The 16232-nt window shown below is 47.5% G+C and overlaps 2 protein-coding genes across 5 annotated transcripts in view; one reads left to right on the top strand and one right to left on the bottom strand.

Moving 5' to 3' along the window:
* The window catches only part of SMG7 (SMG7 nonsense mediated mRNA decay factor), a 31435-nt gene extending 28608 nt beyond the window's left edge, over positions 1 to 2827 (top strand). For all 4 annotated transcript variants that reach the window (XM_010016850.1, XM_010016849.1, XM_010016848.1 and 1 more), the window contains 3 exons: positions 1626 to 1796; positions 1896 to 2047; positions 2482 to 2827. In XM_010016850.1, coding sequence (XP_010015152.1) covers positions 1626 to 1796; positions 1896 to 2047; positions 2482 to 2595 — 437 coding nt within the window. In that variant the 3' untranslated portion in view covers positions 2596 to 2827. The remainder of the gene's footprint in view (positions 1 to 1625; positions 1797 to 1895; positions 2048 to 2481) is intronic.
* A 3040-nt stretch (positions 2828 to 5867) lies between these two features.
* The window catches only part of NCF2 (neutrophil cytosolic factor 2), a 10514-nt gene continuing 149 nt past the window's right edge, over positions 5868 to 16232 (bottom strand). Inside the window, exons 2-16 of the mRNA XM_010016845.1 lie at positions 15620 to 15659; positions 15463 to 15545; positions 15041 to 15149; positions 14716 to 14850; positions 14259 to 14366; positions 13313 to 13372; positions 12120 to 12163; positions 11780 to 11921; positions 11469 to 11531; positions 11000 to 11078; positions 9452 to 9495; positions 8582 to 8733; positions 8390 to 8501; positions 8010 to 8172; positions 5868 to 5965 (exon numbers count right to left, since the gene is read on the bottom strand). Of these exons, the coding sequence (XP_010015147.1) occupies positions 5868 to 5965; positions 8010 to 8172; positions 8390 to 8501; positions 8582 to 8733; positions 9452 to 9495; positions 11000 to 11078; positions 11469 to 11531; positions 11780 to 11921; positions 12120 to 12163; positions 13313 to 13372; positions 14259 to 14366; positions 14716 to 14850; positions 15041 to 15149; positions 15463 to 15545; positions 15620 to 15659 (1432 nt within the window). The remainder of the gene's footprint in view (positions 5966 to 8009; positions 8173 to 8389; positions 8502 to 8581; positions 8734 to 9451; positions 9496 to 10999; positions 11079 to 11468; positions 11532 to 11779; positions 11922 to 12119; positions 12164 to 13312; positions 13373 to 14258; positions 14367 to 14715; positions 14851 to 15040; positions 15150 to 15462; positions 15546 to 15619; positions 15660 to 16232) is intronic.

Genomic DNA, 16232 nt, shown 5'->3' with positions numbered 1-16232 from the left:
AGGGACTCTTCATTAGGGACTCTAGTGGTAGGACAAGGGGTAATGGCTTTAAACTTAAACAGGGGAACTTTAGGTTAGATATAAGGGAGAAGTTCTTCACAGTGAGGGTGGTGAGGCACTGGAATAAGTTGCCCAAGGAAGTTGTGAATGCTCCATCCCTGGCGGTGTTCAAGGCCAGGCTGGACAGAGCCTTGGGCGACATAGTTTAGTGTGTGGTGTCCGTGCTTATGGCAGGGGGGTTGGAACTAGATGATCTTAAGGTCCTTTCCAACCCTAACTATTCTATGATTCTATGATTCTATGATTCTATTCTATGATTCTATGAACATAGTGCAAGTTTCATGTAACTGGACATTTAAAAAAAAAAAATAAAATAAAAAAAAATAAAAACCAGCTTGACAAGGTGTCTGAAGGTTTCTAGTTTTCTTCATCCTCAGAAATATGAAGGGATTCTGTAATTAATATAGCATAAGAACCTGGATTTAATTGAAGTAGTTGAGCAGGATAAAAGATCCTGAAATCTCTTTAACTTACCTTCCTGACAAGCATTTGGGAGTAGGGCTTCAAACATTCATATACTTTAGAGTTGCTTCTTTGGAAAAAGCAGTAAGAACTGAATTTCTAATGTACATACTTCATAGAGAAAGAAACTATGACTGAAAAGTGTTGAGGAAAATATACTGGGATTTTTGTGTAGTTTGGTTTTGGTTTGTTCTTTTTTTATTAAGCTGCCTACAAAGCAAACCAGCTTTTTCCTTAGTAATTACCTGAGAAGCATAAAATATTTTAAATGTTTTGTTATGATCTTTTTCTCACTAAAAATCCAGGTGAGTGTGAAGGAGGAATTAAGTTGAATCTAAGAAGTGAATGGATTTTACATAACATCTGCACTCAGTGAGATTTTTGGTTTTACTGAGACTCACCAGGAATAACTGTTGTAGGTGAAATGGAAGGAGTTTCAAAATGCTTTTATTCTAGAAGGATTTATGGCTCACATAGCTTCAGCTTTCTCTCTCTTCACTTGTTCATTCAAGACCACATAGTCTCTTGCATCCTGCTATGCTGTGTTGCTTGAGGCATCGTTCTCTCCTAGCTGCAGATAGGCTTTTTTCATGCTTGCTCTCACTTTTTCTCAGTATTGTGTTCTGGTCTAAATTGATTTAAGACTTATACAAGTTTAAAACATTCACAGACTTTGGAGTTCAAGTTGTAAACTTGCAAACTCCCAAACTCCTCAGGGTCTAATGGATTCTTTTTTTGGGGGGGTGTTTTGTTTTTGTTTTTTTGGTGTGGTTTTTTTTTTGTTTGTTTTTTGTTTTTTGTTTTAAGAAAAGTTTTTCATAAATATTGGGAAAACTCACTTTGGCTAGCCACCCCTCTGGAGGTTTTCTGGTAAGCACGCATGCATTAAATGCATTCATTCTGTTCTTGTCTATGCACAAAAATTTTCACTCAAAACCTAGGAATTTGCATTACACTTGTGTTATGGAGGGAACCTCCATTGTTGACCTCCTGCATTGGAGAAATCTGGGTCATGGCAGTATTTGCAGCAGCACTAAAAAAGTCAAAATGGGAGGCTCCTGCTCTTTATGTTGACCTTTTTCCTCTTGCCTTCTAATCACTAGATCATTCAACACCAGCCAGCCAGTCCCCTCACTCCTCCAACCCCAGCAGCTTGCCAAGCTCACCTCCAACCCATAACCACAATTCTGTTCCCTTCTCCAACTTCGGACCTATTGGGACTCCAGACAACAGAGACAGGAGAGTCGCAGACCGCTGGAAAACAGATAAGCCAGGCAAGTGCTGGGTTCCAGGTTTGCGTGAAGCTGGCTGATGGTGTTTGCTTTGCTGTGGTTTTGCTACATTCTGTTGAATTTATCTTTCTACCATTTTAGCAATGGGAGGGTTTGGCCTGGACTACCTTCCAGCAACATCCTCATCTTCGGAGAGCAGCTGGCACCAGACCAGCGCTCCCAGTGGCACCTGGGCAGCCCAAGGCCCTCCTGCTATGGAGGACTCCTCAGCTGTGCTTATGGAGAGCCTGAAGGTATACTTGGCTGAAGCTGTGTTTAGGAATGGGTTCTTGGTTTTCCTGCAGATTTACTTATGCAGGCAATGTGGGAGGTGTGACCAGTGCTGGAAGATGTCATGGTTTTCCAGTCCTTGCTGGTTTAGAGTATTTTGTGGAACAAGACCAGGCTAGCAGAACTGGAAGAAATACAAAATTTGCTTTGACTATTCTAAAATTAGTAATTGTTAGCATGGGATGTTTTTTATGGTAATGAGGATTCTGGAGGAAGATAAGCTTCTTCCAGGGAGCCTCTTTTTAGAAGGCCTTCTTTGAAGTCTAGATAACTTTTATGGTAAGCCATGTATAAGTGATAAAGAGGGAGAATAGAAAAAACTATCTCCACTTTCTCATCTGTAAGAGGGGGGACTGTCTAATGCAAGGAGGTGCTATTATTGGCTGTTTGGTTTTAGTCCATCTGGTCCAGTTCCATGATGCACCCTGGACCCTCTGCCCTGGAGCAGCTGTTAATGCAGCAGAAGCAGAAGCAGCAACGTGGACAAGGCACCATGAACCCGCCGCATTGAGACCGAGGTGGCAACCCTTGCAAACGAAGGCTCCATAAACCATGGCATGTTGGGTTTGCAGGACTGGCCCACACAGTCCTGTGCAGGTGGCAGCCCTCTCTTCTGTTCCTTGCTGTCAGGAGGGCATAAGTGCTCCACCAACCCACTGAGTGTGCACAAAACGTCTGCAGTGCAAGAAAACAACATCAGGAACTCTCCCATCCCTGGGCCCTCTGGAGGGAGAGAGGAACTGCTGTTTGTCTCACTCAGTAACCCGATATCACCACCTCTCACCTTCTCCATTGTGCATGTCCCCAGCCACATGGGAAGTAAAAGCTGAGAATGAAGGGCAGATGGGAGAAGCCAATGAGAACTTCTCAATCCTTTTCCTCTCTTTGGGGAGATAAAATAGGAATCCATTAATGATTGCTTTGCTGACTGAGAATGTAGTTGAAATTACTCCTAAACATCTTTATTACTATCTCAGTAGTAAGATCACACTGAATTCTTCCGTACACAGACGTGCTTCATAGTGTGTAGCAATGAAAGCCCCAGTTGCTGCTCTGGTCAGAGGTGGTTGGTGGCAAGGGGGAGCTCTATCTCCTGGGCTAGCAAAGGAGTTTCATGAAGAAGAGTCTGGCACTTAACACCACTTTACCTTTCACCTAAAGGCTTTAGCCAGCCCACGGGTGAGTTAGAGACTCCAGCAAGAAATGCCCTCCTCTCAGTTAGGTGTTTGAGCTATAATGGGTGATGTGGGGCATTGCAGCACTCTGCTGGACATGCAAGTTAACTGCTATGGGGTTTTGAATTAATGTTTGATTCCTGTACATTTTACTGTAGCATAGTGGCTAGCCCCACAAAGGGCCTGCTAGTCTGTGCATTCACAGCCTGACTTATTTTAATAGGTAGGTAGAAAGCTTTCAATGGTTTTTGTTTTGTTTTTTTTCTCTCTCCATCCTCCCATCTTCGCTGGACGCTAGTAGTTTCATTACCAATGTGCAACATCTCGCAGAAAATAATCAGGGGTCCAGCAGGGCTGGGTAAAGCTGCCAGTCAGCCTGGACAGTGCAGAGTGTATGCACCCCGCAGGCACACATCAGCTCTGCAGAAACCCGTCCCCCCGCACCTCCCACCCCCAGCTGCAGCCCCAAACTTTCAGTTCCAGAACAGAATTCAAGGCATCTGTGGACACACACGTGTGACCCGCACACAGAAGAAAGTATAGTGCTGTTCATAGATGAAAAGGTGCAGAAGGGAAAGGGAAATGTTTTATCTGCTATTTATTAGAGGGAAGGAAGACTGGAAGCTTTGATAAAGAAAAGGACAGCATTTTTGTTAGGTTTCCCAGGGAAGTTATGGAAACAATCTCAATGTCCATTTGCTGTGTTTAGCAGTAGGGATTTGTATGATGATTCAGGATCTCTGAGCTGGAAGTCAGCTGCAGAGCAAAGCACATGCAAGAGCCGAAGTGACACTGGAGTCTGGGCAGCCCCAAGGAATAAAAAAAACGAAGGCAGAGAAGACACGGTACCCCTCCAGGGGAATGAGCCCCCATGATCTCCACCTTAGCAACATCACTGTTCTTTGTTGCATTTTGAAGCTGTGTTTCCTTTAGAAAGTCTAAAAAGTAAAGTTTCCACCCAGTGGTAATATGAACCAAACCCCTCTATTTCCCTCTAGCCCTCCCAGTTTGTGTATCAAGCTGTGCACCCAGGCAGCTGCGACATTCCAGTGTTTGAACTGTCACTGACTCTTGCACCCTAGACGAGCTAACCAGGTTCGCCATCTCACTCCAGCAGTGCCAGGGTCCCAGCCACACCGTTCCACTTGTGCATGAGCATCTGGCCTCGGGAATGCATTCGACTCTCGGCTGGGACTCCCCTCCTGCCCTCCGTCACTTGGAGGAGCAAGGAAAAGGGGCACCCAACAGAAACTGGTTTGTGTCGTAAGCTTTTTTTGTGTTTTTTTTTGTCTGTCTGTGCAAGAACTGCAGCTGCTGAAATCAGCTTTGCCTTTAATTAAACCATGTTCTCTCCATCCAGGTCTGCGTGTAGCATTTATTTCTTGTGTAACTTGGCTGCAGGCTTTTAAAAATGCCGTATTTTTCTGGAGAAGTCAGGCAAAGGTTTGAAGTTTCAGTGGGAGGTGGAGGACACAGATTCTCCTGCCGTTGATGTGCCTGCAGGTCAGTGTTGGCTGTTTGCAGCCAGCTTTTGAACAGCATACTTCCAAATGTGTCAAAAGGACAGAGATGTTCTGGTTTTGAAATGACAGGCATTCTTTGTATCCAGGCAATTCTTCGTAGTAAGTTCCTTTCAAAATAACTATGATGTTTAGGGGATCGGAACAGTGGGGCTGTCCAGAATTTGCATGATGGGATTTGAAGTGGAGAAACTGCTACCCTTGGCACCTTTGAAGCAAGGCACTCCCTACACTGTGGGTGGCTGGCTCATCTACAGCTTGGGTGTTTCGAGGACAGAGCAAGGTACATCATTTTTAAGTGCCAGAAGGAGCAGCTGTCAGCAAGAAGCACCAGAAATACTGTGAAAGCAGTGCCATGGGCAAAGAGGGGCAAACCTCTTGGATAGGGAAGCGGGCATCAAAGTTGTGTAAGCTTTTGTAAAGGGGGCAACTTTGCTGCTGTATGACCTGGTGAGATTCCAGGCAGTCTCTTTCTAAATTACGATCTCTTCTGACTGCTGCAAAAATGCTTTGAGATACAGCTCCTAAAGGTGAAAGGAAAAAAAAAATACATATACTTTTATTGGTGGGGGATTTTAGTCACCATGATTTTGAAGTGAATTATCTATTGGAGCAGGGTGAGTCTGCATGGTATCTTTTAAGCTCTTGGGGTTGGCAATGACATTTTAAGGAAGTAAACACTGTTCAGCCTTTCCTGGTCTGTAGCTTCCTGAACACCAGTTCCTCTTCTGGATCTGTTGGTAGGGCTGTGAGTGCAAGAAGCATTACCCTCATGGGTTTTCCCAGCTACTGGCATGTCTGCATGAAAGCTTTGTTAAGGATAGGGCAGGTGGGGCAGAGCAAGTCTCTTGGCAAGCACAGGTTTTAGGACTGAATGCATTCCTAACAGGAGACTGTTAGTAACTTTGTAGTAAGTACCTGTTCTAAAGAACAGTGCAAAATGTAAAATAAAAAAATAAAGCTTTTAATATAAGTAGCAGTAATATTTAAACTTCATTTTCAGGTGCAGTGATTAATATGGAAACTGTAATTGCAGTGGTTGAATTCTTAATTTCTTCCCACATCTACGACTTTAAGTTCTTCTGAAATCACATCTCCAGGTCTTTAGTGTTAGACTTTTGAACGAAAGCGGATGGAAAGATGCCTATCTTTCCGTTGCACTGGCCTTCTAACCAGTCTTCATTCACTGGAAGATAGAATCAACACAGTTTTTGTCACCATATAGATATACAGGCGCATAATAACCTCCCTGTGCTATAGATAGGCCCTAGAACACCTTTTTAAGGTTTTCTGGTAAAGCCTGGTGCAGAGAGGAATGTGGATGAAAGGGGCTGGAGAGGAACGAGGTAGGGAGCAAGCCTACAAGCTCTCTACAAGCAAGGTAAGAAAGAATGCAGCAGGGAAAGTAGAACAAAATAAGAGGCCAAGGGGCTTAGAAACTGCCTTGAATAGAAAACAGTGGAAACAAAGTGAGTATGGAGAGCAAGGAAACAATCTGAGACCTTGGGCTATGATCTTTAAGGCGCCAGCTAAAGTGCATTTTCACCTGCTCTTCCACGTTCATGTGAAGAAAAAACCCTAAAACAAACCCCCAAAGCCTCTGCTACCCTGGGTTGAGTAAAGCTTGGTTGCTCTGAAAGCTCGTGCTGTGGGGGAACCAAATGAGGCAAGAACCAAATTTTTAGTGGGAAATAGTTCAGCAGTGAGAGTGGAATTTTGGAGTGCAAGGAGTCATCAATGTGTGGTGCAAAACCTCACCTGTACAGTGGAAGAGGGGGACTATGATCATTTGTCAACCAGCCACATTAGTGATAGAGTTACTTAGAGCAAAATAACATCATTATGATTTTTTTGTCTTAACTTTCTGATGCCTCGATCTCACACAGAAAAGGGAAACAGATGCCCTGTGCAGGGTCTGTCTGTGATTCTTCACCTGGTATGGGTTTGCTGGCAGCTTTTGCTGAAGCACAATAACTTTTTCCTGCATCCTGTGCATTCTGCACAGGCTTCAAAGGATCCAACTCAAAAACATGTACTAGACCTTGCTAAGATTTAGTCTGTATTTAAGCCTCTATTCTTGTTAAAAGCACTGAAGACTAATACTGAAGGGGATTGAGGCTAATGGAAGACTACGCTTAAAACCAAAACCAAACAGAAAAAGGTGCCAGGTAAGAGAGATGGGAGTAAGAGCATTCTGCCATTGTGGGAGCAGTAGACAAAATGAGGCAACTCCTTTAAAAGATAAACTGTGATTAGTACGCTTAAACACAGCTCAAGTGAAACCCTCCCATCTGGAAAGTGTTTGGGGAAGAGGGTGGCAGAAACGGGTGTGATGAAAATACATTGTCAGAGATGTGTAACACTGACACTTGGATGGGAAGCCCCTGGTAGAGCTGGAGGAGCTCTGCTGCAGCTACAGCATGAGGCAGCTGCTGTTGGAAGAAGGCACTTGTAGAATGCAATCTTGCAGACGTTAGGTCCTACTTGTCTTGTCTCCAGATAACTGCCTGGTAAGCCAAAACCCCGTCCTTCGTCAGGAGCATGCAAAGCAGAGGCTAGAAACACCTCACTAGGTTGGTTTGGTTTGGGGGGGTGTTGTTTGGGGTTTTTTTGGAGGGAGTGGTTTGCCTTTTGTCCTTCATGGGGATGGAGAAATTTGCCCTGTGAATCTGGAGACTGGAAGCTCAGTGGCACATCTCTTAGCAACGTGAAGGAAAGTAACTCTTCTATGTGTTCTTAGGTTGTCCTTACCCCTGGCTTCCACCTGCCACCTCATGTAATCTCTGCTAGTTTCTTTTCTAATCTGTCTTGTAAAGTGTTTGAGTTCAACACAAGCTTTCTCAGAGTGCCCTGCAGGAGAAATCTGAGCAGCCTGTTTTCCATCTAAAGGTGGTAAACTGCAACTTGCGGAAGTTTGCTATCAGTGAAGGCTACCTGAGCTAGGCTGTTGCTCTGGAGGTTCCCAGCATGAAACAGTTTGCTTTAGAGGACGGGGATTTGGAGAAAGAGATCAAAGTCTTTGGTGAAGCTCATAGGGTCTGTTGAAGAATGTGCATCCAGTTTCTGACCAAATACCTGAGAGTTTTTGGCCTGACTGAGAGATGTTGGAAACCCATAACTTCCACTGGACTGAGCAGCAGCTGCTGCAGGCATTTGGCATCTCAGGCTCAGACCCATGCTGTCACCAGAGCTGGAAGCTCCCTTGCCTGTTGCAGAAGGAGCACAATTACCTTTGGATAAGACAAGTATCATATCTCCTGCCTGAAACTCCAGGTCTTCAGGTTGGGTGGCTTCGTAATTGTACTGCGCTACAACTTGGGTTGGTCCCGTCTCCTCCGGTGTTGCCTCCTGCAGCAGCTCCTCTGGTTTGCTGTCTGGTAAAAAACCCTCTCCCTAAGGCAGGAAATAAGCTGGTAAGGACACCTCTCAGATCCTCCTTTTCCTTTGTACCAGGGTAAGAGACAAGCTCTGTTTCTCTTCACCTGCTCTTTGCTCATCTGCCTTTAAAGAGGTCGCTGGCTTGCTTTGAAAGCCACAAGTCTGCACTCACAACAAAGAAAGTAAAGGCAGTATCTGCTGGGGTTCTTTGCCAGCACTAGTTGTCACTGACCTCCGTGATGTCACACCAGACTGTCAGACAGTTGTCCTTGCTCTGGCTCCAAGCTGCCTCCAGGTTCTCTGTGCTTAGAGTCACCAGCACTTGGGTCTCCACAGGCTTGTACCTGCATGTGCAGAGGACATGGGGTAAAAGTGTGAGCTCTAAAAACACAGCTTTAGCTCCCTGCAGTGGGCAGTGCCTCACCTCAGCTGTGTGTGCTCAGGCTGGAGCTCCAGTTTCTTGCAAACCAGGTCCAGGAGCTCCACGTAGGAGAGGCCTGGCTCAACTTGCAGAGCAACCGTGTACTTGTAATGCACTTTGAGGATGTGAGGGCTGGAGATGGCCGCTTCTGTCTCCTGCAGGTGGTAAACTGGATGTCAGAGCTTGCGTGGCTTGGTGAGAGCAGGGAGAGGGACGGGGATATGGGAACTGTGGTTGCCTGAGTCAAATCTGAGCTGTGAGGCAACAGCTGGCTGCTGGTCAGGGAGACATCTCTGCTAGAGTGTGCAACCTTTGGTACTTCCTTCCGGGCAGGTCAGTGGTTGTGCCACCTAAGCTACCCTGGGCTTTTCCCACGAGGGAGCAGAGTCATAGATTAGTCACTTAGCAAACAAATGGTGGCTTTTAGGTGACCAAATTTGAAATGTGTCTACCATTCAACCCGCTCATTCCTTTTTTGAGTTGGGATTGCCATGTTTTCCCATCTCTCTCCCCAGCATGACTTCATGATGTGCTGACCCTGCACAGGAGTGTGTGCATTACAGCCAAGCTCTCTCCATTTCTCCCTTCTGAAGTGCCACAGGTCAACTAAGGTGAGAGTTGTACTTTGTTCTGCTGACAGCCCCAGGTCGACTGGGGAGTGGACCAGAGAACTCCCAAAGAGCAGCGCCAGTCACCTGGTTGGGTCCTGACTGGCCCTTCGCCCTGTTATGCCTTGTAGAGGCTCCTGAATGATGAAAACTTGGAACACTTCCAGGGCCATGGTGCTTGCTGGGCATGCCATCACCTTTCAACATGCAGTAAATGCAGATTTGTAACACCAACACCTTGGGGTCTGTGTTCAGAAGATGTTACCTTTGCTGCATCTCTCGTCTGTATCACAGTAACAGGAGCACTGTCTGTGGAGGAAGAAAGAGGTGGGACAGGGTAAGCATTACTGCTCTGTGCCGAAGCACGCATTCAGATCTCCTGGAGCCCATCATTACCTGCAACACCACCAGCCAACCTTGGAGCCAGTGCTGGTCACTTGAGTGAACGCAGCATCAGCTGTGATGGGGTTCATCTGTAAGATTTAAATGTAACCATCAAGCAGAGATTTAGTCTCTGTGCCTTCCCTCTCATAGGGATGGGAGTTTTATGGGTCTTTCCTGGGCAGATTTTAAAAATAATAAACATTTGAGCTGTCTTTGCTCTTCTGATCTCCCTAGGTCCATCCACACTAGAAACTGGAGACAGTCCCCATGCCTCACTGTGGTTGTAGAGCTAAATTTAGACCTCCAGGTAGGGTGATTTCACACAGGTTTGTTGAAGTCTCTGCACAAGGATCTTTTCTATGTTTTGTCAGTGTTTTGACACAGCTGTGCTTGTTATGGGAAGAGGCAGTGCTATGCTGTTGATTGCAGTCCCACTGCTAAATCTGCACTGGCTTTTGGTACTATAAAGATGCTCTTTCAGGTTATTGGGTCCCTGAGCTGTTTGTCCATAACTCCCATGAGCCATAGCAATCTTCTGTATCAACTTTACCACTAGACTGCATTTAAGGCTGCTCTGCTTGGGACATGAACCCTGGCAGAAAACTGCAGCGGGTTAACACCCATGTGGAACAGTCTCTGCACAGTGATATTTTCTACCCCAAATGTGTTTTCCCTGCAGTGGTGTGGAGCTTGCAGATCAGCCACAGGCTCCTACTGCCAGATGTTTTCTAGAGAGGGCAACTTGCAATGCTTCCTCCCTGCTCTTCGTTTCAGCTTGTGTTCTCACATACTTGCAACAACAGCAATTTTGGACCATGTACCTGAGCACTCCTGCAGCAGAGTGGATGCAGACAGCAGAGCCCTTTTCAGCTTCTCAGCATCCTGAACCAGCTGTGCTGGGGGTGAGGTGATGGTCCTGGTGCTACTATCCTCTCCCCAGGCCTGGGATGTGGGACACTGGCTAGCATTGGCCAGAAATGCCCTTCCCAAGGCAACCACCACAGCTCCTTCACACCTAGCCCAGCTCACAACAGCACTAAAAACATTGCAGGTGCCCTACTCTAAGGAGAAGCCTATAAGGAACCTTATACTCCAAGCTTGGACAAGCTGGGTTACATGCCTCATTCCTATCCCCAGGACCTTTTTTCCATTAGTTGTTGTGCTAACTTAAGAGCACAAAGGGACTTTCTTTCCTTGGGGACCCGCCTGCACTATTTTATGCCATTCTCAGCATTGCAGTTGCTGTCTCTGCCTCCTGCTTTAATGTCTCCCCATCCTTGGCTGCAGACGGGTCTGGGAACGAGACAGAGATGAGCCCTAGCCCTGGTCTCAAAGTGTGAGGACATGGAACCGAGGCAACCCTCTCAAACCTGCTGCCAGGGGTTTCACCCCTAAGGCACCCCCGTCCCTTCAGCTCCCCCTCACTGACCTGGTGCCAGCCGCCGCGGTTTCTCTGGAGCAGCGGAGCTGGGTGATTCGGGGATCTCTGTTTCAAGAGGAGTTTGTTCCTGTGCCAGATGGGAAAAAGATAGTGCTGTCAATCCCACCCTTCCAAAGGGAGCTGGCACACTGCTGCCTTATGGAGCCCCATCTCCCACCCACTATTCTTCCCAAGGTCTGTTTGGGGTCTTGAACCCGGGAGGGGTGACTTCACTACCCCTTATTTCCCTGGCATTGCCAACCACCACCCAGGGCGGGTATTGGTGCAGCATGTGCCTACATATTGCAGGTCTCTGAGCATATGTGAAGGTGACTGTGAGCCAGAAGAACCAAGCCCAGCATTATGAGGGGTAGGGATTTGCAGGTATAGGTCCTGCTGGAAGGCCCAGAATGGGTGGTGGGTGAATGTGTGGGGATCTGCCCTCCCTAGGACACCATCTCCTCCTGGGTCTCCTTACCTGGGTATGCAGCTTGTTCTGGAGCTCCACAGGTTCGAGGTAGTTGCAGGGAACAATCCCTTTCTGCAGGGAAAGGAGAGACGAGTGGTGATTGCTTGGCAAGGAGGCAACCCACTGCTGGAAGACATGACTGAGCTTGTCCTCACCCTACCCTGAATGCAGGATTGTCCCTAAGGCTGGAAGCTTAGCTGCTGGATGGGTTTCAGCAAACCCTGTGGCCTAAGCTAGGGTGGACATGAGGGACTTAAGGTGGAAACTCATTTAGTTGCTCATGGCAAGGCTTTGTCCTGCAAGTCTCACGCCCCTGGTACCTTTCCATTGAACATCACCGTAGCCCAGTTGTCCTTCTCTTTCTTCAGGACAAAGACAATGTTTCCTGGCAGGACCTGAAGCTCCTCGGCAGTCTCAGGGATGAACTCATATAGGATGCGGTGTGGCTGCCCTTCGAGGGCCCTGGGTGTAGAAGCAGTGGATGAGTCAGGGAAGTGGGTGACACCGTAGGGGCAACCCGGACCTCTGCCTCCTGTTCCTATGGGCCCCCATTCCCCTTGAGTTTTGGATTCTGGCTGGATGCTTGGCTGTGATGGTGCAGGATGGGGTTGGACATGGATGCATGGGTTAGCAGTGTTGTCCATCCTTCATCCAACTCACCTGAGGATTTCTGGGGTCTTGGGCCTGGGTGGAGGACCAGAGGCCTGCCAACAAGAAGGCAAAAAGAAGATCACCAGTAAGCTGGAGAATTTTGGTTGCTTTGCAGAAATGTCCTATAGCCTTTTACCCTGCCTGCCATTCCCCGTACGTGGTTCCTTCTTCCCCGTGCTGGTGGCAGGTCAGGTGATTTGAACCTAAATGTATTTTTTTGCTGCTTTGCACCTAGCTGAGGTAGATTTTCAGCTGTTTGCCACCCTGATGCATAAAGTGCTATGGGGACTGTCACTGGCTTTGCTTCGTTTAAGGAGTAGTTTCCAAATTCTACCACCTGCAATTGGTTTTCAGAGGCACAATCCTGTGTTCAGCCATGATTTTGGTTTCAGCTCACAAGGGGCTGAGACCAGGGAATTGAGATCAACTGGCATAAATTGTGTTTCTCTGTATTTTCCCATTACCATGCTTGTAAAATCCCCTGTTGCCATTGTAGTGCTTTACTGTCTCTCCTGCCATAGGAATTTAAGTTCTCTGGTGGATTTTATCAACCCTCTGAAGAAGCAACTTGAAATAGGCCTGACTCCCATAGCGAGGTGCCAACACTTGGGTGCACTGAATGGTGTATTTTATATTGCCTAACAGTGCTGTGGGCTGCAGCAGCTGCATTTCCCCATGAAAGTCCTCTCAAAGCTCATGTAAAAACTCTTTGGCGCCTTCAGAGATGGAAAGATGCTGCTACATCACCAGGAAAATGAGAGAGAAAATGCAAGGGGCTTAGAGAACAGGGAGGAGGGTGGAGAATGAAAGCAGAACTGCTCTTGTTTCTCCACTTCAGCTTGGACAGATGAACCCTAAAGAATCTTATGAGGAGAGTCTGAGACAGCTCTGTGCTAAAAGCCATTACCCTGTGGTTGGCGCAGAGGATGTGCTGCCCCGCCACTACTTCCCTGTTCAGGGTGCCAGCTTAACCTCAACCACAGATGTAGGTGGCTTTGGGCTGTACTTCCTGATGATGGAGAGAGCAGCTGAGATGTGGGGGCAGCATCCTCCTCCTCCCCATGGCAGAAAGTTCATGGTGGCAATGCTGCTCTTTGCTCCCCACCGTAAGCTAGAGACCACAGCAGGGTGCAGGATGATACCCACCCCTATGTCCTCCTGAACTTTCACTGAGGATTCTGTTCAGTGGGGTGGTACCTTACCTGTGGTTGGAGTGGAGCAAATCCTGAAAAATCATCTTTGTCCACCACAGATGCCACCACCTAGAGCCAAAGGCAGACAGGTAATAAAGTGGTGCTTCCAGACCTCTCTTTAAATCTCTGATGTCCACTCTCCTCCTTTGCTGTTGGCCAAGCCAAGTTCATCAGGATGCTTCAGGTTCAAGAGGGGCTGTGATTTTAGGCTAAGCATCTTGGATTACAGACTGAGTACTTCTGGCACCAGAATTCAGCTCTTGGCTATGGTAAGTTCTCATCTTTTAGCCTCACTGCTACTCCAGTTAAAGTCGTAACTTAAAAGTTTTCCTTTATGTTTTAATCACAAATGTTGAAGGAAGCCAAAGTGTCCAACTCAAGCCCTTACTTCCTACAGGTGACTATAGAAAGTTCATAGATTACTAACTTAGAAAGTTCATAAATGTTTGTGTGCATGTTTCTGGGGTTCCTCTGACACCCAAGGAGCTGCTTGGCTCTCAGTTGCCCAATTCCCCAGTGCCTGCACAGCCAATGATTCCCTTTCTGGAGGAGCCCAGAACCTGAGCCCAAGGTGCTTGGATTTTGCACAGTCATGGGAGAAAAGCTTTACTTATAGGAGCTGAAAAGCTCCTTTCAAATGGAGCAGGAGGTCATTTGTGAGTGTCATGTTAAATAGCTTCTTGGCTTGCTGACTGTCCCTCATTTCTTGCTAAGGAGAGAAACTGAAAATAGGCCATGCTCTGCAGAAACATGCTTTTGGCAGCTATTCTTGCAGAGCCCCTGTTCCCCATGAGATCCCTACATGCCATCCCTCCCTCCATGCCTGGTATGTGCCAGCTCCATAACTCTGGCTGCTCATGAGGCAGCAGATAGCAGCTCAGAAGGGTGGTAAGAGGGTGGTCAGCAGCTCTCCTCAGCCCACAGGCTTGGCTCAACTGAGATACTTCTTTCTTACCATAGCCTTTCCCAGGTAGTCTTTCTTCTCCAATTGGGCCACTTGCTTTTCATTTGGTCTAAACAGCTTCCCTGCAGGCATGGCCACCAGCTCACAGATCTTCTGCTTCTGTAGAACAAAGAAGTCAGAGCTCTTCAGAAATGAGAGCAGGGACTGCTGAATGTCCCCTTAATCTCTTGGATTAAGGTCTCACTCCGTAAAGTCAAAATTCTACTGTGACAGCCTGATCCCAGCCCTGACATGGTTTATTTATCCTGATCTTCCTGTCCCTGCCTCCCCAGTGACCCAAAGCTCTTCCCACCAATTCATGTCTCACTACAGCACTAACACCCGCTGCGTTTTTCTCCTGCTCTGCTAAAGCCATAGCTAAAAGGTGGTTTCTCTGGCATTTTTTTCCCTCCTCCCTGCAGGGCTGCTGTGAGCAAACCCAGTGGCTGTAAGACCTGCTTTTCCTTACCAGGATGGCTTCCATTGCCCTGTCGATCTTGTTATGCTGGAGCTCACTCTTCATGGTCATGGCCCGAGTCAGGTGCTCCTCAGCTTTCTTCCAGTCCTCCGTTGTGGCATACACCAGTGCAATGTTGTAGAGTATCTACCAGAGGGATGGGAGCAAGAAAATGAGCTCTTAGAGCAACCGCACCATTGTCAGGAGAGTGGTAAAGGAGAGGACAGCAGGGCAGTGGCTCAAGTGGTTGCTTGCGAGGCACAGAGAAAGGCTGGCTGTCTTCTTAGATTTCTTGAGCTGGTGAAGAGAATCAAACTGCTGGACAAGTTTTTCTCACCTCACAAGCAAAGAGCCTGTACCGCAACCCCAGGATCTTGTAGTCAATGAGCTGGTTGCCTCGCAGCTGGGCCAGCGCCTCTTTGAAATCCTCGATGGCCTTTTCATGGCTGTGGAGCAGAAGACAAAAGGCATCACCACATCCTGGTGGCAATCTGCTTGCCTTGAAATCTTTACATATGCTTGTGTGAGTTTAGTTAGGTCTCTCCCATCTGCTTGCAGTGTTTTGGACACTCCAGGGTGAGGAGAGATGCTCCAAGACTGGTGTTAATCCCAAGACTGCACTGCCGATGGACAGGAGCCTGTTTTACCTCGAGGGCTTGCAGTTTGGCCCCTGGGGTATCATCCTGCCTGGAGCTGTCCTCAGCTGAAGGCTAGCATCTCTGCAAGCAGCAAAAATGAAATATAAACCCTTCCACTCACTTCTGCCTCCGGTAAAACACTGTCCCCCGCTGGAAATAAGCCACTGCCAGGTGTTTGTCACAGCCAATGCTCCGGGTGAATGCCTGCATGTAGGTAGGAATGGGGCATAAAGGAGGTAAAAAGGGAAGACCTTTATAAAACTGAAGGTGTTTTTTACCTGTCCTGCTTTAGCCAAGTGGCCTGAGCTGGGCTCTGTGGCTACATCTCCCGCAGTGTAGCAGGTTCCTAATTTTTTTAGGTGGAATCTGTCACTGCCTGCTCAGCAGCTTAGTGCCTTTGTAGTCACCTCTCGGAGAGAAGGTAGGGCAAGCAGCAAGCCATGCGCCTCTTCTGCTGCTTCACCTCCGATTCACTCGGAAAATAGGTTCAGTAGGACCAGCCCAGGTGTGTCACCCTCCACCACAGTTTTAAAAGGCCCGGAATCCTTCCCTTAGTCTGACCGTGGCCCTTAATTCCTCCCTTACCCACTGCATCCATCTGACTGTTCGGTCTGCATGCAAACTCGCTGGTGCCTGCAAGGAGTAGTGACTGCTGTAGGAGGCTATACCTTACCTCGGAAAATAGGTTCAGTAGGACCAGCCCAGGTGTGTCACCCTCCACCACAGTTTTAAAAGGCCCGGAATCCTTCCCTTAGTCTGACCGTGGCCCTTAATTCCTCCCTTACCCACTGCATCCATCTGACTGTTCGGTCTGCATGCAAACTCGCTGGTGCCTGCAAGGAGTAGTGACTGCTGTAGGAGGCTATACCTTACCTCCTCCGCCTCGGGCAG

The sequence above is a fragment of the Nestor notabilis genome, unplaced genomic scaffold, assembly GCF_000696875.1.
Source record: "Nestor notabilis isolate BGI_N333 unplaced genomic scaffold, ASM69687v1 scaffold11716, whole genome shotgun sequence".
Classification (NCBI taxonomy): Eukaryota; Metazoa; Chordata; class Aves; order Psittaciformes; family Psittacidae; genus Nestor; species Nestor notabilis.
The sequence above is the reverse complement of the archived record's forward strand: the minus strand, read 5'-3'. Positions and strand labels throughout refer to the sequence as shown.